The sequence below is a fragment of the Plectrocnemia conspersa genome, unplaced genomic scaffold (assembly GCF_051122295.1).
Source record: "Plectrocnemia conspersa isolate PC_06_02 unplaced genomic scaffold, ASM5112229v1 ptg000006l, whole genome shotgun sequence".
In the NCBI taxonomy this organism is placed as follows: Eukaryota; Metazoa; Arthropoda; class Insecta; order Trichoptera; family Polycentropodidae; genus Plectrocnemia; species Plectrocnemia conspersa.
In genome coordinates, this window is record NW_028277170.1 from 23,609,484 (window position 1) to 23,634,347 (window position 24,864).

The window sequence follows — 24,864 nt, forward strand, 5'->3', positions numbered from 1 at the left end:
TTTAAAATAAAAAAAAATAGAAAACCCGAGCAAAAAAGAATATTAAAAAATAGCCCCGGATAACAAAAAGATAGTCTACTTATATATGAGATAAAATATCAGATGTTCATCAAACTTTTCTCATAACTTGATAAAGTAAATATCGCAACAGGTTATTTTTTAATGCAACTTAAAATGTTTGACAACTTTATATTAACTTTTATAAGATCAACGATAAACTGTAATATTCTGTTTAGCATTTAAGAAATCAAAGCTTAAGAAATTGTTAGATTTATTCTAACTATAGAAGATTTCGTTTATGATGGTTTACCAACAATTAAATTCACTGGAAAGTTTGGATATTATTTGGTATGTACCGTAGACTTGATTACAATTTAAGCAGAATTAAATGTATTTGTTTGCTCTGGCGTAATTATTTATTCGTTACTTTAGCCATTAAACCTCAAGAAAGGTGCTATTTAACAGCGTATTACTTTTAGAGATATGTTCCATAAATGTTTGTGCATTTATCTTCGAAAAATGATTCGTTGCAAAGTTTTAATGTGTGTATTGTTCTAATCAATAGTAATACACAAGCAATCCATTTTATGGAACAATCATTTTATATATTGCTCGTTTAAATTGTCCTCACAATACTGTGGATAAACTATATAATAATTGCATCAAATGGCTCAAGACTGATGCATAGTAGTTTTTGATACTACGGATAGATTTCCATCAAACTTTTCTGAAAAATTATAAATGGATATATCTCGACTAAGTCAGTTAGCTAGCCTGATTTCCGCCATATTGCTTAAAGATGATGGCAGTTCAAGAATTTTTCGAGATCATAAATATTCTGACTTGCTATAATGTCAAAGACTGATAACTTATCTTAGACTGTAAGGAAACGTTCTTAATCATCGATTGTAGTGATCGAGTAAGTAACTCATTCTGTACTAACATTTATAGTATGAATGACATTTTTGTCGAATTGACTGTAATGTGAAACTGAAACGTGAGTTATTTTTATCGCTGACGTCTATATCTACAAATTATGCATATTATACAAGGACGTAAGATGCAGTGTTATATAAGAATGCAGTATCAGCGTCTAGACTCGTGTCATTGTTTACTATCGATAGATGCGAACGTTGCATTCGGTCTGTGGATCGATCGAAGCGCCCCTTACATAATTGCCGTAAGACGGCTCGCGACCGTCATGCGGGCGATGACTCGGGGCGCGCCCCCACCTAATGAGCGCGGATCGGAGCGATCGATACCGCGACAGAGGGGGCGCGCTCACCCCGTGGACATCGCAAACACGGCGACACCGTTACGGCGTGACTCTAGACAGACGCGCAAAACGGGAAGAGTGGAGGAGGGGGGCGCGCGTTCCAGGGGCGGCGTCTCTGCGTCTGCCGGCGCATTCCTGGAAGAGCCTTCGGAGGCTATGCGCTTCCATAGCACATATGGCGCCCCTTTCGCGCCATAGTTGTAAATAGACGTGCGTCACGTGACCCACTCACTTGCGCGGGGCGGGCCGCTCGCCTGCCGCCCGAGCGCGCGCCCGGGGGGCTCAGCCTCCGGGCCGCGCCATTCGCTCGAGTCATCTATGGGCGGCCGCCGCCTCGGATCATCGACACACTATCTAGGAATGCGACCTCCGGCGTGGCTCTAGACTCTAGATATCAATACTGTTGAACGCGCGAGGGTTGCCGTGCACACACACATGCGCATTGTAAAAGCGTAGTAATTCAAACTTTTTATAAACAAGAGAGCAGATTAAAAAAAAAAAATCTGATTCAAAACAACGCTAAAATCGTACAACTCGTTCTATATATAACTCGACGTAGTATTCATAGTAATGTAAACAATGACTCACGCCAACACTAAAGGGGAAAATGCTGAATAAATAAATTTAATCTTAAAAAATGCGCGTTTAAAATATATATATATATATGTTCAATAATATATCCATTATTTAATAAAACTCATCGAGAGTTTTTCAACGGTGTTATTTAAATGTATATTTATTAATAAAGAAGCTTCAATAATAAATTTATATAGGAAAATAAATATTAAAATTCACGATATTCCTACGTATTTTATATTAATATATTTAATAGAGTTTAATTTTCTCATAGTCAACAATACTTCGCGAAATATTGTATTTGTATAGCGAAAAACAAGTTATTTAATCCTTTCGTAAAATGTGTACTACAGACAATTGATTTAATAAAAGTGACTAATTAATATAAATAGACTTATTAAAATGTTATAACTATACAAAGCTAAGAATTATATTCATTGTTGTTGTGTTATACCGCTACTTCCCCTTTTAGTTAAAGTAAAAACTTGTATACAATTTAATGATTTTTAATATTAATAATATTAAAAGTATTTTATTCGTGAAATTTAAAATGGCAATTTAAAAAATAAACAAATAAAGGTGGGGCAATGCAACGGTAATAATAAAATACATTCGCGTTCTGAGAAAATAAATTGACCAAATTTTAAACATATCAGAGGATACAAAAAATAAAAAAGTAAAAAAATAACATAAAAGGGGACAGATTGCTGCGGGAGTTAAAACAAAGTTATTTCTAAAATATTTGTTCAAATACCATCTCTGAAATATTTTTGAAAAAAAAAATTATTACGGGAACGCAAAAAAATCATTTAAAAAAAGTTGTTTATGTAGGACAATTCTCCACATAGGGAAACGTCTGGTTACCATAAGTTATAAGTTTAGAACTCATTTTGAATTAAATGTTATTTTCATTTTCAATAAAAATAATATATTACGTTTAAAATGTTAAAAGTGAATTGAACAGTGTCACTAGATTTTTTTATTTTACAATTTAAGTCATCTCAAAGGGTAACATAACAAACAAGGCGGCTTTCATAAATTATGCCATAGAATTTTCGTGATCTTCGTCCCCCCCTCCCCCCCATATGTCATAAGATTTCATTGAGCCAGTCTTCTGTTTAATTCATACTGTCATAACTCCGCTAACATCAACACGTGGTCATGTATGAAAGCCGCCATAGTAAATACATAATGCAAATAAAATCCATTCACAGAAATTTTATTTAAATTATATAAATAGATTAAGGACGTTGAGCCTAAAACTAATAATAATACAAGTATTATTTCAGTACATCGGTAATTCCCCTTTAATTTGTATTAGTTTAAGACTCGTTTTTAATTAAATATTAATTTTTATTTATAATAAAAATAATATGAGGCTTATAGAACAATAATAGTGAACTTAGCAAAGCGTTATTTATTTTTATTGTCATTAAAAGTCCGAGAAAAAGCACTGAAAACGTTTATCGCCGATGTTAATGGCCGAATAAGGGCATTTGGCACAAATTTTAAAAATAATAATGGCATTCTCATTGTGTTAGGCCAAAAATTAAAAATAGTAATGTCATCTTCAAAATAGTATTATTTATTACATCGCAAATAGTTGTTTCATAAAAAGTAAAATGAATGAACGTTTGTCAATACATCTAGCGCCGGCGCTAAGTAATGCGAGACCCGTGGCAAGAAGCAGCTGCGAGGCTCCCGTTAAAAAAGTTAGTGAAAAATAGTACAAAATGTATGTTTTTTATTTAATATTATAATAAAATAGCGTTTTTTAATTATTGTATATTTTTCGCAACCCGGAACTAGGGATAAAAGACTTTAAAAATGTATTCTCGGAATTGGTCGAGGCAGAATTATTATTTTTATAAAAAAAGCTTAGCTAGTCAGCGATAAAGATTTTTAAGTATATTAAATAAAACAAATTATTCAATTATGACATATGTATTATTTAATAACAATATTCTAGAAATAGTGGCATTTCAGTTTAATTAACTTACTTCAATTTATCATTAAATATTATTTTATTATATATTATCGCTGAAATTAATTCCAATAAATATTTATAATTGCTCGATTTGAATCAAAGCACAATAAAAAAAATGTAAATATCTCAAAACACTACGTCAAAAATAATACTATTAATATAATCACATTTTTCACAAACTTTTTTGTTGTCAAATCGGAATGGCGACTCAATGCAACGACTTGGTTGTGCTAAATCTAACGATCAAAGTAAAAAACTTGTATCACACCTAAATATTGCGATTAAAAAAAAATCATTCTAACTCGTTAATCAAAAATCTTTAATAATGAATTTCAAAATATTTTAATAACTAAATAAAATAATTCTCAATACAAAAGGAACTTATAAATAGAAAAATAGTAAGCCAAATATATCGCATTAGAAATAATACACTATATAAATATCTGTGTTGTTGACAACGAATATACAAATATTTTCACTTGGAAAACAACAACAATAACTGCGCGTATTTTCGTGCAAAATTCCAAGAAATATAAATATAATAGGCAAGCTATTATATACATGCGGGGGTGCGCTTAAGCGGGCCTTACGGGCTTTTATGCCGAAAAAGTCGCTTGGCGCGTTTTATTTTTAGAATACAATTCAAAAAAATATTTGTAAGAGTAAAAAAAATCGCGTGGGCCCCAAGGCGATTGCTTAATGCCAGGCCTGAATGCACCGTAAGCAAGTTTAGCCTAAAATTATTTGTTAGCAAAATTGTATTTAAGATGAACCGATGCGTTTAATTAATAGGAATTACTCAATAAGATATAATGAATCCAAACTAAGCATTGTATACAGTATTATTGTGCTACAAAGATGTTTCCCTTTTACTCAGTATTAAAACTAATTGTCAGTTAGATTTTTTTTTAATATATTAATAAATATATGAGGCATCTAAATATTAAAAAAAAAAACAAGGGGATGCTATATCTTTATCAATGATATTCATAAAATATTGGCAGTATTGTAAAAATTAAAAAATAAATAAACGCGAATTAATGCACCATCAGCAATAAAAAAATCGCATTCTAAACAATACTCCCCGTGATCTGCACTAAGAATTAATTTTATTTATATGAATGGCCGAATAATAACGCTACGATAACGTAAAACCAAACGTTGTATACAGTGTTATTGTGCTACATCGATATTCCCCCTTAAAATCAGTATGAGTTTATAAATGTTTTTTTTAGTATTAATACATATATGAGGAGTTCATATATAAAGACAAACTTAATAGGGTATTATTTTTAATTTATCATAATATTCATAAAATAGTAATATTGTAAAAAATAAAATTTAAATAACGTGGGTCAATGCACCATTAGCACTAAACTGCATTCGAGTTCCGAGATAAAAACCATCCACAGTTCGTATATAAATGACGCATTATAAACATTTAATTTATCATGCGCTGATGCGCTTAATAGTATTCGTCAAATACAATGTTAAATCTATCAATGAATTTCATCGTTTATACATTGACTGACATATCGAGCCAGAGTAAATCTGATACATATGAGATATAACAGCTTCTAAATATAACTCATCATTTCATAATATAACACATAAATAATCAATGATCAACCCAGATAAACGTGACTTCGGTTTATTATGTAACAGGGACGTTTTCTGTTTATTGAATAAAGAGGACAAGGACGAGTGTATATAATTTATTGCGTTGTATTGGTTCTACATCTAAAACAATTATATTCATTAATGTAATTTAAAGTAAAATTCGAGTGACATATAATATTCATTTTATAAAATAGCGTTTTATTTTATTTTTTTTTAATTAACAAAAATGATCGTTAAAAAACTATTAGTAGTGAATTTTTTTAATCTTTTTTTAGCTTTTAAATTAAACTAGGGGGTATGTTTGTTTGTGGACAGCTAAAATATGCCTCTTTTAATTAAAATCATTAAACTAATTTGACAGCGCAAGGTGAATTTTAGAATATTTTACTTACAAATTGCCATTATAGTTATTTGGTCGCGAATCAATTTTTTCTTGTTGAAAAGAACACTTTTCTAAAACTATAACTGGTCAGAACCTGTCGCAAGCTTGCAACACTCTGCTCTATTGCTCTTCAAATTATTATCAACCGACAAACCACTACCGATATACGCTCGAGCGTCAACTACCAAAATTTATTTTTAATGGAATGAAATATCAATCCCCTCCACTCCAAAGCTATAGAAATCGTGTCAATATTTGGTAGTAGATAATATGATATACTAGCATTGTATTAAGAAACAGTAAGCAATTCATACCAATATTAAATTGAATAAAATTTTAAGAATTATTAACCCTTTAATTGCCGGATTACTATTTAAATATTAATATATAAATATTGTTTTGAAAAAATATTATTTACTTCGAACTAAATACCCTACAGCCGAATAAAAATATATCCGATTCTTTTTTTAACGATCCGTCTAATTCGCTCAAGTAGCAAAAATATCGGATTTCGGAAATTATAAGGTTAAAGAGTAAGAACATCTGATATTGAATATATTCTTTTTATAACACACATGGTATAAAGAAAGCATAATATATTTTCACCGAGTTCTAGTGGTGTCGAAATTTCAACAAATTGAAAATATTTTCTAATATTTATCTAGTTTCAATAGAATAGATCATATTTCAAAACAAGCAAACATTCGTTTGAAATCATAACACTGTTAGTACTGATAAAAAATATGTTTTTAAAAAAGCAATTGACGTAATAACATATGCATATTTCCTATTTATATCATAATCGAACTCATTTTATTTATTCATTTTGATGATAAACTCTAGCTGATGAACTTTATGTAATCTAAGTAAGTGACCGACTCTGGTGTATTGATAAATTAATTTAGAACAAATATTTAAATTATTTTTATAGTATTAAAAAATATTTTATAAAAGGGGGAATCTGAAATAGGTTATATAATAATAAAAAATGAAGAGACGCTAGCAATCAAACTAATAAAAAAGGTGCTCAAGTTAAAAAAATATTTATATAATATATTATCAGTCGCTGTGCATTATGTTTATACAACAATCGCTAACAATACTTGTTATTATTAAATAATTGTAAGACGATTATTCGTTAGCTACGCGGAGCTACTCGATAGCGCTTGCGAACAACAATCAATGAAAAAATGTTTATTTTAAACTTTAAATGACACAGACTCGCGCACGTTATTGATACACTAATCACGTATTTTATAACTAAGATTGCACTTATTGTATTATTTAATACGCGTTTAAAATGACGTCTTTTGGTGATTAGATAGCCGCCACGTTGCAGCACACCATATGGACGATTAGTAAATACAGTAGAAATTCACTCAGATTATTTAATTAACAAGATCAATTAAATAACCGGAAAAACGCGGTAAATGCACATAACCTAGCTCCCCGAATTATGACAGTACAACATTAATTAAATATATTTTATAATATAATAAACTTACCTACAGGTACTTTGGTTTTTTTGACCTTCGAACCGTCCCAGCATTTTCTATCCGTGAAAAATCCTTCAAGTCCTTTCATAAAGTTCATATTCCAATCCATTCTTGAATGAAAAATTCCGTGGCACTGGTAAACTTGAAAAAAACACGAACATGTTAGATATGACCACTCAGGGCCGCGCAAGCACAGATACTGACATAAATTTCGGGCGCCCGCACGATACCGTCGCCCTATGGCAGAGGGCGTGGCTTACGGTTTTTTCCTTTCTTATCTACAAAACCGGTCCTGGTGCGTCACACTGTATATTATTACACAGCAATGTACAGTAAGCGTTGTAAATTATAATGTTTATCTTGTAAAATATATTAAATGTTTAAATAAACTTATCATATTTAAAATTAAATAAATTAAAATATTAAGAATTTGTGGATTAGAAGCGATATTAATAATATCAATATTATGATTCAAGCTATATATAATTTGTCAAAAAAACAGAAGCTCTGTTTCTTTTTGTACATAAAAACGGCCCTGGTGTATTTAACAAATAGCTATAATACATTATTTAATATTTAATGTTATATTTATTAATTTAAAAATGAAATATTTTTTGTTAATATATTACTATTACCATGAATCATATTATTAGTATAAGAAGTATGTCTAGCATTAAAACGCTCTTTTTAAAACTAAAACCGGCCCTGTTAAAAAATAATATATACTTAAAAATAGTGCACCTTAAAATTAACAGAAAACACAGAAACATGCAGTGTAAATAAAACAACTTTTAGTTAATTTACAGCAGTCAAAAAATTAACAACCACTAGATAAAATATCGAGTATTCAGCCATATTAAATAAACTATTAAATATTATAAAAATAAATTTTAATTAGATTTTTATATAATTATAATACCGATCGATCATTACAGATTAGGTTTTCCTAGATTTTCCCAATCTCGCGGATAATAAAAATAAAAATCATAGCATAGTACATTTTGTTGATTGTAACAATATTAATTAAATACATAACTCATCATTTTACTTACTTTTCCACCATAATTAATATTTGTATTGTCACCATAAAAATATATACAAGCACATTGGTACAGTCAGCGACTAATACATGAAAGACCTGTGTTCGAATCCAATATGAACATTATTATTTCTCAATTTCTATCATGTCTGAAAGATCGGAATTAGTGATTATTAAATAAATATAATTCTGATCGACTTTAAATATTAGCAGTGGTGTAGTGATAAAAAATAAATATATATATATATTAACGGATATTAACAAAGTAGGCCCAGAATGATATGTATTAATAATGTTTTATTTTAAAGAACGTGTATGTGAGATTTAGTCATATTAAAAAGTGAATATTTGAAGAAATGTCTTATATCGATTATTTTTAGAAATATATATTTTATTTAATCTTATTTAATTTGAACAGAGATAAAAAATATTTATTTATCTGCTATTTTTAAATAAGTTGTTTCATATTAAATGGCTGTCAAAAACGTAAATAACCGTATTTTTAATTATAGAAATAATGGAGTTGTGTTCTGTATTTTTTATTCTTACTTGCAGTTAGACATTTGTATGTCGACAAAATATTTACGTATATTTTTACAAGCTCAAACTGAAACACAATGCGGCACAGGTCGCGAGAAATATAAAATTGCGATTTAGCGAAGGTGCTGTTAGTCAAAGAACTGCAAGACGTTCGATATATTAATATTAAAAATGCGCGAACAGAGAATGAAAATGATTTAGTAACACTGTTGAAATTAATCCACAGACACTTTCAGGAAAAAAAACAAATCGCACTAATTGCCCGACAGGAAAAACAGTAAAGTCTGTTATCTATTAATATAATTATAATTATTTGCGCTATACCGTCTTAATTAATAAATATTTTGTAATTCAGCAGATATGCAGAAAAATACAGAGTGTTTTGATTCATATTTTATCAAACATGTTGTGAAATTATTGAATATTATCATAATTGCTTCCACATTCAAGGTCGTTATTATCTTGAAGGTGATTAAAAATCAGAAAATATAGCTTGAAAACACTCATGGACAATATTATGTTTGATGCAATTCATTAAAGTATCAATATTTTTAATTTGTGCTAAAACGCACAGAAAACTTTTAAGGATACAATGACTTCAGTCATTGCTTTATATTGAAATCATGAGGAATAAATAGCTTTAAAACCTCTTGAACCAATGATTAAAATAACATTAGCTGGCATAGCAATTTATTTGTTGTAAATCTTCCGTTCCAACATGACAGGCAAAAGCCCAATGAGTTACAGTGGGGTAAACACAATCAACAACTACTAAGTAGTGAGACAACAGACCGAAGTCAAAGTCTATAAATCATTATTTTATTAATTATTAACTATTAGTATATCTATCGTAAAAATTATAACTAAAAAAATGAATCAATTAGATTACAATCATTTTTATCGTCCCATAAAAAAAGACGTTTGGATAAATCAAAAATGCAAAAAAACACTTAAGTGTAACCAAAACCATAAAAAAAATAGTTTTTAATCTGAAAATCAATTTCAAAATAAATACCTTACGACTGATTACGATTGATATTTATTCCCTTATTAAAAAAGAACAGTTCGAATAATTATTAATGGGTCACTCACTAAAAAGTTAAAAATTATACAAGAAAGTATTCACACACGTTGCAGAAAACAATTTGGATTAAAGAAAAGCCTAAGTACACGAGAATATATGTATATGTATCACAGATGTTATGAAGATCGTAAGCTTATTTACATTTGCTTAACCTCTTTCTGATCATGCCCAAGATAACTCATAAATTTGTATTTTATGAATTCTTATCTCAAAAATCAGCAAATTTATTTGAAACATTATCATAATTTTTTAATTATACAAAATATTCGCTATTTTGTAAAGTGTACTTGTTGACAGATATGATTCACAGAATTCGAGCACATGTCTTTCAGGTATCAGTCAAAGACTTATACCACTGGTTGTATTGACAAACTGGACAATCAAATTATGTTATGCTATTCCTATATTTTTACTTGTAGGTGAAATATAAATGCTTTAATAATTACTTATGTTATATATGCTATGAAATCATTATATTATGTAATATAAGCTCTATCTATGGTTATCTTATATTGCTGAAAAATGGCCGCAATTAATTTAAAAACTCAACCGGAAAAACCTTGTGTTACTTTTATTCATTCAAGACATAGAAAAAATTGTCATACCTGTTTTAAAATAAATAAAAATCTTCAGTACATATGATTGATATTTGACATAAATGATATGATACATAAAGTTTATCTTAGCGTAATACTGATATATATATATATGTATTTATATACATGCATACATACATTTTTGACACTTACATGTAAACCAGCTACACGTGCAAAAGCGTAAATATTGGTTTAATACTACATAATTCCACTGCGATCTAATTAATAGTAATTGCTAACACATGCTGAAAATAAAACTAATAGTCACATAATGAGCGAACATTTTCCTAATGATAACAAACTATAATATTCATAATAAAATTTAAAAGCACACAACACAAATATGGCGATAAATATAGTTGTAATAATTATCTAAGGAAAATACCGTTTTTGTTACGCACACTTTAAGATAAAACACTACACCATTTTTTATTCCCTAACATCACAAATCTTATTGAGTATATGTGTAAATTTTGCACTTACTATTTTAACGACGCATGCACGTCTCAGAAGAGTACATACTCGTGTGAGAAAATTATCGATGAATAATATTACTTTATACTTACAGAGCACACGATGCTCGTTGGTGTGAGTTTATCGTAAAATGTGGAACTGACGTTATTTTGCGAGACTTAAGCATAACATCCGTAGAGCAATTGTTTGCATGAGGTTAAATTAGTAACTGGCAAATATGGAAAAGTAATAATAATACGTCTAGCTATAAATAAATCGTTTCATTGTTAAGATCAGCGGGAGAGACCAACATTTCATTGTTAAGTATCTAATGTCATCGCATTTTTAATAATAGAACTAGGTACAGGTTTTCTAAAGTAGAGGATTTTTTTATCCTTATTAAATTAGGGGGCCTAAACTAAAAAATAAACTATTATTTTTATATTATATTTTATATGAACTTTTTGATTAAATTTGTTTAGTATTATATATAAACAATTAGCTATAAATGTACTTAGTAGCATGACTTTCATATACATACATACATACATATATATTATACAAACATTCATACAAATATGTATATGTAAACAGAAGTCGATAGCTTTTACTCATGACTCATGAACTACAAATGTAGTTGAATTTTAATTAAAAAAATATATATATGGACTATGCAGCGCACCTTGAAATTTTTGGATGTTTTAATAATACTGTTTTGTTTGTCTATTAGAAAAATAAATAGAATAAGAGAGCCAATAATTATCAAAAATGCTAGTAACTGTGAGCAGGAACGTCATTTTAGTTTTTTTCTAAAATGGGTATTCATTAAATGACATGCATTTTTATGCCAAAATGCAAAAGAGTCCCTGTTTAGAATCTACAGCCACAATGGAAGCATTCATATTAACCCTTTACGTGCCAGGTGCGGATAAATCCGAATCACTGTGTACGGCGATTTATCCTACGCTCAATAAAAAAATAAGTGCTAAATTAATTTTAATAAAATGTCACGTAATTAGTAAATTATACAGTAAAAAATAAAATTAAAAATTTAATCCTGAAGGTTAAATCCACAATTGACTAATTAATTTAGACTTTTTATTACAATATTACGATTTACAGTAAGTAAGAATCAAATGAAGCATTTCTAAATCGAATTTTGACCGATTAGAGAACGCAAAAAACGATTATCCCTACTCAGAAGTCAAAAATACACATCAAAAGCAATAAAATCGTGCCGTCGCAGTCGCAGTGAAAATGCTTGCTTATCTATCGTTCATTTTATGTTTTTTTTTATATTAATTTTACGACTTTCAAGAAGCTAGAATTTAATTAGCTACATTTAAACAGAATTTTGAACGATAGAAGAGCGCAAAAAATAATTATCACTTCTCAGTAGTCAAAAATTCACGTCAAAAGCAATAAAATCGTGCCGTCGCCGTCGCGGTGGGAACGCTAGTTACGGTGACTTTTGATGTGACGCGTCAAAATAGTAACGTTTTCATACATTTTATATGGGTAGAAAATCATCACCCCGTGTGTCATGACGTCATAACGTCGATCAGCGTTAGCACCTATGCATATAAAATGCATGACACCGATACTATTCTGACGCATCACGTCCCGTCACCACAGCATGGTGTGCCTCTACGATCGACGTCAGCACACTCGGCGTCATGACACATGGGTCCACAGTGATGTTCTACTAACTTTTATTAAGTTAAGCTTAAGTTTGAATACCAAATAAAATTTGCACCAATTGGTAAAAAAATTACGTCAAACGCAATAAAATCGTGCCGTTGCCGTCATTGTGTATATGCTCGGTGATTAAGCATTCATTTTAAACCTTTTTTTTAACAATATCACAACTTCCAAGAAGTAAGACGTTAATAAAGTGCATCTAAATCAAATCTTGAGCAATAGAAGAGCGCAAAAAACAATTATCACTTCTCAGAAGTCAAAAATTCACGTCAAAAGCAATAAAATCGTGTCGATGCTTGGTAACAAGCGTTCCACTGCGGTGCGTGCACTCAAAAGTATATTGTTGTATTTTATTTAAACAACTTGCAGTATAATAAATAGGCATGTGGTAATACAATTATGATAGATATATGTATTTAAAAGTTCATCTAAATTTATAAAATCTATCTAAAAAATATGTAATAAAAATATCTACTTTACATATAAAATTAGAGCTATATAATTCGGAATAAGTTTTTTTTAATATTTCGATTTTATCAAGATTCATAGTATTTCATGAAATGACACGATTTTTTCTGTCTAAATTAAAGGGAAGGGGGAGGGGCAAATGCTCCTACCGCTCACACACCCTTTTGCTTATGAGACGTTATTTTTTAAAACTCAAGATTTAATGACTGAAAACAGAAGTAACGAAATATCACTTTTATAATACAAAAAAATGGCATTAATAAATAATTAATTTTACTTTTTATATGTATAAAATGATTTATTAATCTTCTAACGTATCGCAATATATTTTTTATTGCAATACGTTTTTTTATATCTTTGACCTTATATAATCTACTAATAATTTATTTTTTACCATAAATATAAATATAAAGGTAATGCATTGGAAATTTAATAATAATATTGCGCGTCGTACAAAGAACGTAAAAAGAAATTACTAGACTAGTTATTTCAGAAACACTTTATCCTTACAACGACAAAATTTGCGATAGTATTTTTTATTCGTCATGTAGCAGAAATGCATATCGCAGCACCGGCGCATATAGCGGAGTCGTGCGTTACTAATAAAATGCCGGATAACGGTTCCGAGCAACGTTTGCACAAAAATACTAAAACTGTATAATTTAATTGTTCTATTAATTTTAAACGGCCTGTATATAGTTTATGAGTAATTTTGTATGTCACTGATTAAAATAAATAACAAATAGTCAGTTTAAAAAAAATGTTAGTTAAATTTTGACTAAATTTTGCTATTTAAAAAAATTAATTGCAAGGTAAAAATCAAATAAAAATATTTTATATATTCTTAATAGTGTGTAATACTAAAATATATGTATTATTACCGCCAAGGCAAATCAACCCCCCCCCCCATGTATATTTTTTTTTTAATTCTGGTGGTACTACAAGCCATTGTGACTCTTGGTAGGCTTACATAATAGCTATAAACTTAATAAATTCAGTTTAAAAAAATATATTTTTTACGAAAAATAAAAATTCAGGTTTGAGGAGGTTAAATGTTAAGACTCGTAAAGTCGATTTTGGCGCCCGGGGTCGCTGACCCCTCGCCCTCCCATTCGCACGGGCCTGAATCGCAGCTCAACTGACTGTTTATCAAAAAGGTAATGGCCGGAATAGCTTAGTTCATAAGACGCTAGACTGACAATCCGGTGCCCGCGGGTTCAAGTCTCGCAGCAGACTTAAATTTTTATTATTATAAAATTGCGCGCCAGCTTCAAAGTGACAAAAAAATATTTTAACGTATTGGGGTTACCCCTGACAAGTTACAAAAATAAGATTTATAACAAATATAATTATTTACTATTTTATAACAAATTTACGCTTAAAAAACTGAACCTTAAATTTGAATTAAGTTATTAATTTTGTTTTTAATGCATCGTTTGTTCAATTTATATTTATTGTTGTTTAATAAACTAATTCCTGACTATATTTTTTTAAATTATTAAAAGTTTACTTATTGTCAATTATTTCTTACAATAATTATAAAATGAATTTGCAACTATAATAGCTTAATATTATTATTTCCCTCTCTTCTATGATTATACTACTTGTGTATTGCTATTTGATGAATATTTCTGAATTAATAAAACGCCTTTGTTGTTTTGATAAAAAAATTGTGAGATTGTGAGGTCGAAGCGCGATATAATGAGCAGCGCAAAGTGCAAGATTAGAGTGAGAAGTTTGCGATTGACATAAGATTTCAATTCTGACATATGGCCTAATGAGCACTAACATCTAATCTATTCAAAGGATTGTGGAGTCAGAGATGAAGACGTGGATTTATGGTATTTTAGAGTCGGAGTCGTCAAAAATCAGTTGACTCTATAAATTATTTTATATTTTAATCCATAGGTAATGTATATATAGTAATGGTTCTTATAGATAAATGTGTCATTGGATTTTACTAATACTATTTTTTATTTATCTATTTGAGACATTATCATTTTTTTATTTTTTTTTCAATTGTAGTCAAGGAAAAAAGGACTAGGAATAGGAATTGTGGTCAGAGTTGAAGTCGTAGTCAGTGTCAGAGTCAGAGTCAGAGTCTATGTCCCCAAATACAATTTATGAAATCAATATTTTAGCGACATTTTATTAATAAATATAACAGTTAATCTAATAGCAAACATCAAACATTTCAAGCTACTCGGCAAATATCCCTTTTCTATATATTTAGGAATGTAGTACTTTTTGAATAATATATTCGTAATTATAAACAACACAGTTTTGAGTAAAATGCTCTGTACAATGAGTCATTTTTATTTATTTAATTAAAATTTATGTCACTGTCTAAAATCTATGACTCACAGCTTAAGAAGATACTTTAAGAACGTGATACTGCATTACTTAGATGCACTATATAAATATATAATACGCACTATATTAATTATTTTTGTACTGTGTCCTATAATATTATATTTGAGCAGTTTTTCTAACAGCGCTCATATTGTACTTTTAATGTCCAGACTTCAGGGCCGTGCGTCATCATTGTTTGCAGATCTGTTTCTTGAAACAAGTTGGATGTTTGCTATTGAAATTATTAGACATCTTGCCAATAAGTCTTTATCTAGCGTGACCATTTGTCTGAGATAAATGTAGTGACTGACTTTATCTACATACACATACTACATATATTTACCTTGGCTTATAATGTAGTTAACTTCGTGTCATCTTTACACATACAATTTTAATCGTAAATCTTCTGAAAAGTCACGATTTTCTAGCTTTTCTACATTGATATATTATAGATAATTGCTAAAAATAAACATCTCTGTATCTGAGCTAACAGTGTATAATCATAGAGATTCAGTTTAAAATTTCCATGATGATCTCAACACATTTTTGTAGAGACTACTACCCAATATTTGAAGTGTACAGTGCTTATCGTAATCGATACTGAATATACCTAAAGATAACTAAAATTAATTAGTGGAATATAAATTCTACTCCAGTCTACATAGCTGCTTATTTATTAATCGCTTTTTGACCCTAAGGTATTTATTAAATATCTGTGATGAGCGTGAATAAGTTGACAAGTCAAAATATATCATTGTATAATTTTTGTTTAACAACCATTTAGATGATTTATAAAATTAAACACGTTATATTGTGTAGCATGAGAGTAGTTAAAAAATTACCAGTGAATCAGAACAAAGTAAAAAGTGATCCAACATCAGTTACCTAACTTTTTTTAAAAAAAAAACTACATAAATTATAGGATAACTTTGGATTTTTATCTTATTATTTATGAAAATAATATTAATATAATTAAATTTGAGGCCGTATCTCGACTATAACTTGTCAGATGTTAGTTTTTAGTTTCTGAAAGTTCTCGGGTTCATCGGCGTAAATATGACTTTTAGCGTAACCCCACGAAAAATATCAAATCACATAATCTTGGCGGCCAGTTGACGTCACCAAAACGTGAAATAATGAGACCTGAGAACTTTTCATGCTAAACATCCATCCGATGTGTGTTAGAACTACATGTCTTTGACATCAATATCTTCAACTTCGTGCCAAAAATAATCGGTTATCATGTTCCTATAGATTTTCCTTGCCCTATATGTAGCAATTTTGGTTAATAACATACCCAGAGAAGTAGAAATGTGCCTCATCAGAAAAGATTTTCTTTGAAAAACTGCTGCTCCAATAGCCAATCTGCATAAATTCTTCGCCATCCATGTTCTCTGAGCTTCTTGTGTCATCTGAATTTTATACGGGTGTAGGTGCAAGTCCAGATGCAAAATGCGTCAAAGAGAGCCATAAGAAAAGTCCAAAATCTGCGAACACCGACGAATCAACAATTCCAGGTTTTTGTGCACACTTACAATTATAGCAGCAATATTATCGGCTGAATGGGCGCCACGATGATGCACAGTCTCTTCAAATTGTTTCCTCAGTAGAACGATCCATTTCGTATATGTATTGTTGCAAACATTTGACACTTTGAACACGCGTAATTATTGACAGCTGTCTGGTTTACAGTACTGCCAACATAGGAAACTCAAATTAGATCACTATGTAGCTAAATTATATGCACTTAGAGTTGTCAACTTATTCTTACCCACCAGAAATATTGAATACAATATCAAAAAATAACAGCGTACCTAATCAATATTGTTGATATTATCAATTATTATTTTTAAATTGAAAATGTTATGTAGCTTAGTGTTTGTTTAATATACAAATAAAATATAATAAGAATGAAATTATGTTTTAATGTAAGTATTTGTATATTTTTTTATGATTACCTAATAACTTACTTTTGTCAAATAAATTTATTTAAAAAGAAACGAGAAATTGTAACTGAAAGTTGTAAGCTATTTTTTTTAATTTTAATTTTCAACAAATTATATTGAACTATGTTAGATTATATATATACATATAAAGTTAACTCAACCGGTATTAAATCATGTATGTAAAAGTATATAACCTAATAGTTAATTAATTAACTTTGAAAGACACTGATGAATTGGCTTTTAATACAACGCACTTCTGATTAAAATGCAATGTCGCATAATTCAGATACATGCAAAACCATGCAGGATTTTAAAAATATTATGATATACTAGCCATAGGAACATCGTTTTGCATTGAATTAAAAAAAATATGACAACACAAGTTGATTGCTCATTGGCAAAAAACACCATCATGGTAATTATTTCAATATAGTTGTCGCACAAACCTCTCGCGTTCTCACAGAACACGCGGTAGCGGTACATTTGTAGTATAACTTTGTAGCGCTGCTTGTACAGTTGACCGCGTTGTCATGGTCACGATGTATATGGAATCACATTAGTGTAAATTAATAATCCAGTAAAGATATCGCTGGCGTTGCTGATGTAAAATCATTTATATGACAGCACGTTCAACTGTATAAACAGAATTACAAAATTATAAAACGAAATGTATGGTTACACTTACCGCTGAGTACCACGTTGGTATATGATAACCTTTAACCTCTCGTGAGATGCTTAAAAACAAACCACACTCATCCTCTTGCGTACTACATTCATGGCCACCCAACATGTATATGACAAATGTGCCTCTAACTATAAACCATACTATAAACTATAAACCAGATTGAAAAATCAATATAAATAGCTAACCTAACCAGTAATAAACCGTATATTCAAAAGCATAATAAATTACCAATTGAACTAACCGATAATTAACTACTTTATTTAATTTAAAAGTGATGATTTCGAATAATAAGTTCAGACTTAAGAATAAGCATATACTAATATACATAACCTTCTGACCTTACGTGGTCCGCGAGTTCATCGTGCCTGCAATTTTCTATCGAATAAATTCACAAGGAAATCGTATAGTAACTATTTATTATTATTGCTATATGTTATATAAAATTAAGTGACTGGAAAGGGGTTGGGGTGTTTGATTGTTTTTTTTATATAAAACTGGTTAATTTACAATTCATATTTTTAATAGGTACATATTTCCAGTTTATTATAATACTATGAACTAATTCTCTACAATCTTTTTTATATTGTCTTTAGAGTACTTATGAGTAAATATTAAGCTACGCATAACTAATCAACACTTCTTATCACTTTATAATGTTTGTATTATAATGTTCCCTCTTCGTTGCGTTGAACTCATTTGGGATTTTATCAGATGATTGTATCATAAATACTAAATGTGCACTAAACAAATAGCAATAACACGTTTTGTTTTGTTGATTATATAACAGCTTGCGCCATCAGTATGTATGTATAAAAAATAGATCACAGAGCGAAATAAATATTTTTAGACCTCAAGGCATGAACATGTTAACTAATACTCTATGTATTTTCATATATAATAATGTTTGATTTGGCTTTAATATGAAAACTGTATCTGAATCATATGTATGTTTAATTTAAAACATAATGATTAATTAGAAGTATCTAACAATATGTTATAAAGATAATGTCCACCAAAACCTCAAATATTAGTATCATATTTTTTTTTAAATAATATGTTCTATAAATACTTATATTTGCAAAGCTATATGTGAAGCTATACAGGCAAATCTCAAAGCACATTTATAGCAAGAACGTGTTTAGTTAAAAGTTTCATTTATATGGCCTTTATAATTAATTTTACAGAATACACGAAACTTGTTCTAATGAATATATTTCTGAAAAGATATTGAGTTAGCATGTTATTACCTATGAGTCTTTATATGTTTTGTGCGTTAAGTGAGTTTATTCAAAACCTTCTTATATGATAATGTCTCATAAGATCAACTGAAATAACGTCACAACTCAAAAATGCCAGTCTTGAGTTACTAAATTGGAAATAGAGAGGCTCGAGTCTATAATTTCACCAACATAACATATGGTAATAAAAAAAATACAAGAAAAAGGAATTTATGAAAATTATAGTTTACAGAAAGAGGAAATAGGTGCAATGCAGCATGCTCATATCAACTGTCCATTTAAGAGAGTAAATAGTCCGTTATTCTCAGAATCTCCGGATTATATTGATTAGGTTGTACATTAAGGAGACACACCCTACTTTGATTTGATCCTAAAACAAAATCATTATTGTATTATTTATATTATTTATAGTTGTTCGAGACTTATCTTATATGAAGGCATGGTTTCAAACAGGTTGTGAACTTGGATAAAATATAATATAAATTAATATTTTGTTATTGACATCTATACGTGGTTCTTGAAATTAATTATTTTAATTTGCGTGGCTGTCGACAGGTGGCTCTGGCAATAATATTTTATTCGCCTGACACATCGAGCGAGTGACCAGCAATAGTCGAGACGAGACTATTGATCGGATGCACATACAACATAAATTATACACATATAACATATGCACATCAAACATTCATGCACATGTACTAAACACATTTATGAAATCACGTACTAACAATATTGAACAATTGCATAGACATAAATGGAACTTTAACCATTGAAACGTTGTTTTTTTATAATTACGAAATTAATTCCATTTAAGTTTATATCTTTACATTAGGACGTTTCAATAGTAAAAAATGTGTATTTCTGATAAAACCCAATATCTACTTTTATATTAACATAAATTGATATTTCATAAAAATATATATATCGAGCCACATGATTTTTTTTACAAATAATTACAAAAAAAATATGTAAATATATATTTTTTTTGCAAAACATTATTTGAACAACTTTTTTTTACTAATCTAAGCTGAAAAGACTGAGTTTTGTCAAATATACGCTATATTAATAATAATATAATACAACAAATAGTTTACTTATCTCACATACATAGGTAGATATAAATAATAATTACAGATATTTTCAAAAATAAAAAAAATACATTCGGGTTAATATTAAAATACAACGGACATTTTTCTTAATATAAATTGAGCATTGTAAAATTTAAAATATAAATTATGATCTCAGCATTAGTTAAATATTTTTATAAAAATGTCCGATGTTTAATTAGGACGCAAAAAAATTTACAGAAGAGCACAAATGTGAGTAAAAAAAAAACTATAAGGGAAATCAATTGCACGGAAAATAATTATCTCATACTGTTTAATATGATTAAGACATAGATATTAAATGTAATACTTAAACATAGTTATACTATACTATATTATGTATCGTCAGAATTCATGAGAAACTAGTTGTCAATTAGATAGATGTCGATATACTAATTTCGAAATAAATCTTTCAAACAATATTTTAGAGAATAAAGTGAAGAGAGCAAAAATGATATATATTTATAATTGAAACAAAATTAAATTTATATGTTATAACATTTTCTAAGGACACATTAATTGTCTTATTTATATTTAGATGTCCATGAAACGTTTTAAAAAATTAGACCTAATAAATACCTCAGTTCATAGTTCATTAGCTAATTTGACCCGCGATCATGTTTCAATATAACGGTAATTCAAATAAGACAAGATATTAGTTAAGATGTAAAAAACGTTTCATATTTAAAATTAATATAAAAAAAATTTTTGCTCAAAAAAATGGGTTATAATGGTTTTTAAGAATACGTTTTCTGTCCTATTTTAATTATATCGCCATTTAGCAAATTAAAATAAGGCCTTACAAATACACGAGTTAAATTCATGAGCCAACGTGTTCCGCCATCTTGTTTTAAAATAACGGCTATTAAAAATATCAATAAAATTGTAGCACCGTTTAAAATACTTTTTAAATTTTTTTTTTGAAAAATAAGGTTTTTATATTTATTTTTTAAAAACATTGAAAATTGCAATAAAATCGTGTCTCTATTTAAAAAAATGTGATCCGCCATCTTGTTTCAAAATAGCGGCTATTAAAAGAATCAATAAAATTTTCATATTAGAAATTAAATTTATTTTATTTTGCAAATTTATATGAAATATAACTAGCATCCGTAGTTTTAATCAGATATGTTGAAAATATCAATTAAAACGTAACTCTATCAAAAAATCACAAAAAAGGTAATAATATTTTAAAATATAAAGCGCAACCTAAAAAAATGAAAAGCTGTTTTTTAGGTGTTTTAACTTAGCTTCAATATACGGGACACAATTTTCATATTAGAAATTAAATTTATTTTATTGTTACTCATTTATATGAAATATAACAATTTTTGAGGCACGGTAACTGCCATTATTTTAATCAGTTATGTTACAATAAATTGTAACTATATATATATAAAAAAAAAAAATATTTTAAAATACAAATTGCAAAATAATTATAAATAAAAAGTGTTTTGGACACAGTAACTAGCGTATTTTTAACCAAATTAATATAAAGGTAGTGAACATATCGATTAGGGTCGTTAGCCATCATGATCCGCCATTTTGTTTCAAAACAGCGGCTATTGAAAAGAACAATAAAATCGTAGCTCTATGAAATAAAAACGTGATCCGACATCTTGTTGCAAAATAGCGCCGTTAAAAAACATGGATAAAAAAGTTTCATATTAGAAATTTAATTTAGTTTATTTTTGCTCATTTATATGGAATATACCGATTTTTGAGAAACGTAAAACATATCAATGAAAACTATATCAACAAAAAAAAAACATTACAATAAATTGCGACTGTGCTTTTTATATTTTTTAATTTAGCTGAAATATACCGAACACAGTAACTATCGTATTTTTAATCAAATTAATATTGATCCGCCATTTTGTTTAAAAACAGCAATAAAATTGTATCTTTATCAAAAAAATCGTGATCCGCCATCTTGTTGCAAAATAGCGGCTATTGAAAGTATCAATAAAATCATGGCACTGTTAAAAAACATTTATTTTTGGTCATTTATATGGAATATTACGGTTTTTGAGGCAAGTTAACTGCTGTAGTATTAATTAGATATATTACAATTAAATCGTAACTATATAAATACAAAGAAAAAAGAAAAAAAAGGCGGAGTATATGAGACAGTAAAAATCGTATTTTTAATGAAATGAATATATCGATCATGATCCGCCATTTTGTTTAAAAACAATTTAAAATCATATCTCTATCGAAAAAAAATCGTGATCCGCCATCTTGTTAGAAAGTGTTAATGCACGTTAAAACAATGCTTTTTTTATTTATATAGAATATATTTTATAATGATTTTTGAGACACCGTATTTTTAATCAGATATATATGAAACTTAAATGAAGCATATTGACAATATGATTCGCTATCTGGTTTTAAAACAGCAATAAAATCATAAAAATATGTTTAATTTAACTTGGATATAACTAGTATAGTATTTTTAACTAATTAATATATATATAGTAAAGTAATTGTAGCTCCGTCAATAAAAAACATTGAATTCTTATCCAGAAATTTTGAACAATAAAATCTAATGCACTGACCAATATTGCGGACTGAAAATATACGCGTAGTCCTAATTTTTTGTGTTTTTGACTTTTAATTTAAGGCCGCGCAATGCAAAATAATTTAATAAATTTGATCGCGCAGCGCTTATAAATTGTTATTTTATATAAATAAAACATTAAGCTATGATTATCAGCGCAGTGCTAAATTTTTAAGCAGGGCCCGCAAAAAATATTTATATCTTAAAACTTGATAAAATGATAAAAAAATTCGCTCAAAAGCTTAGACACCTATACAATATTCTGTCTTAAATTTGCTGCTTTACAAAGTAACTATAGATAGATTTTATCTCCAATGCATTAATGAGGCGGTAATAGCGCTTTTGTATAAAAAGAGATCTTCGGATCAAATCGCGACAGTATCGAAACAAATAATTTGCATTGTTTATTACAAAAGAAACACGTATCGAGAGGACGGTGCGACAAAAATCACAAAATTCTTTGTATGCACTGTGTAATTAAAATGGCGTAAAACGATAAAAAACGCGACGCGCGGATATAAAAACGACCGAGATATATCTTTAAATCAATTGACTGTTTCCATTGTATTCCGACGATAAATATTAAAAAAATGAGTATGTACATATTTACATGATAACTATTTTCCGATCAATTTCACACATAAGTCTGATTTGGCAATCGATGCGAAATGAGACGGATCCTCGCAATGGGCCGATGACAAAACAGAGAACGGAATGGCTACGCGGGGCGGAAAACTCCCACGGCCATATTGAAAACCTTTCTCGATGGAGAATTTCCTCGACTCGTTCGCTCTGCCGTATTTGACGAACGTTGCCAAGGGCTGGTGGCCGGAAGGTCCAGCCTGATCCGTTCCGTCCGGAGGCTTCGCCATAGCGCTCCCTCTTTGCATCCGCTCCGCTCGGACAAATCGGCTCTTCTGCGATGGTGCACCGTGACCTACTTCGGCTGCAACCCCGCCAAATGCAGGCCGGGTGCACATGCGTGCATCGGTTTTCCCCGGGCATGTCTGGGACAGAGTCGGATAGAGCCTCCCGGATAGCGGCGGGTCGGCGATTTGTATCGGCGCAGGCTTCAAAGCGCAATGAAGCTTTTCTAGCTCGTAAATTACGCGTGAGGGTCTTATGACAAATTAATTTATTTTGAGAAAAATAATATACTAATTTAACTCCGTAAGATCTAAAGCAACCCTCAAAGATTCAATGAACATAGTCGCAGTTCGTAGCGAGGTACTTTGTATGAATTTTTACCGTTTTTAAATATGTTCATTTTTATTGATATTTAGAAGAGCGGTTTATTTTTATGTTTATTGTTAAAAATAATGAACATAATTTGTAAATAAAAAAAAGGACCAATACTGATGAATTTATTGTAAATATAAATAAAACCTATGGGATATACAATATTAATTAAATAATTTCATTTAATTAAAATAAATACATGAGAGTTAAAAGTCTGCTACATTCCACCTATATATAAAATAAAAAATACTAATAAAAAATATTAAATGAGACTTTCATTATTTCTAAAAAAATCGGGATTCAGAGAAAAACATTCCACTGAGACTGCATTACAATTAGGGTTCTCAATTATTAGTAGTTTTCAACTAAAGGCAGTTCTCGAGTTACGACCACCTCGACTTACGATCATTCGGAGTTACGACGAAAAAAAAGTTGTAAAAAAATTTTTTTTTTTATGTCATATACATAATTTCGAGACTGGTTTCATAACTGTTTCATTTCAGAAGTAAAGAAGAACTGT

The 24,864-nt window shown here is 29.3% G+C and overlaps 1 protein-coding gene across 5 annotated transcripts in view; it reads right to left on the reverse strand.

The window, feature by feature from the left end:
* The window catches only part of rno (PHD finger protein rhinoceros), a 36,703-nt gene extending 12,682 nt beyond the window's left edge, over positions 1–24,021 (reverse strand). The window contains exons 1-2 of one of the 5 annotated variants that reach the window (XM_088187918.1): positions 23,863–24,021; positions 7,347–7,478 (exon numbers count right to left, since the gene is read on the reverse strand). In XM_088187918.1, coding sequence (XP_088044044.1) covers positions 7,347–7,478; positions 23,863–23,995 — 265 coding nt within the window. In that variant the 5' untranslated portion in view covers positions 23,996–24,021. Of the gene's footprint in view, positions 1–1,171; positions 1,341–1,508; positions 1,673–7,346; positions 7,479–11,079; positions 11,127–11,162; positions 11,197–23,862 lie in introns of those variants that run through there. The other 4 variants (XM_088187920.1, XM_088187919.1, XM_088187921.1 and 1 more) reach the window with 4 other exon arrangements.
* Between the last annotated feature and the right edge of the window lie 843 nt (positions 24,022–24,864).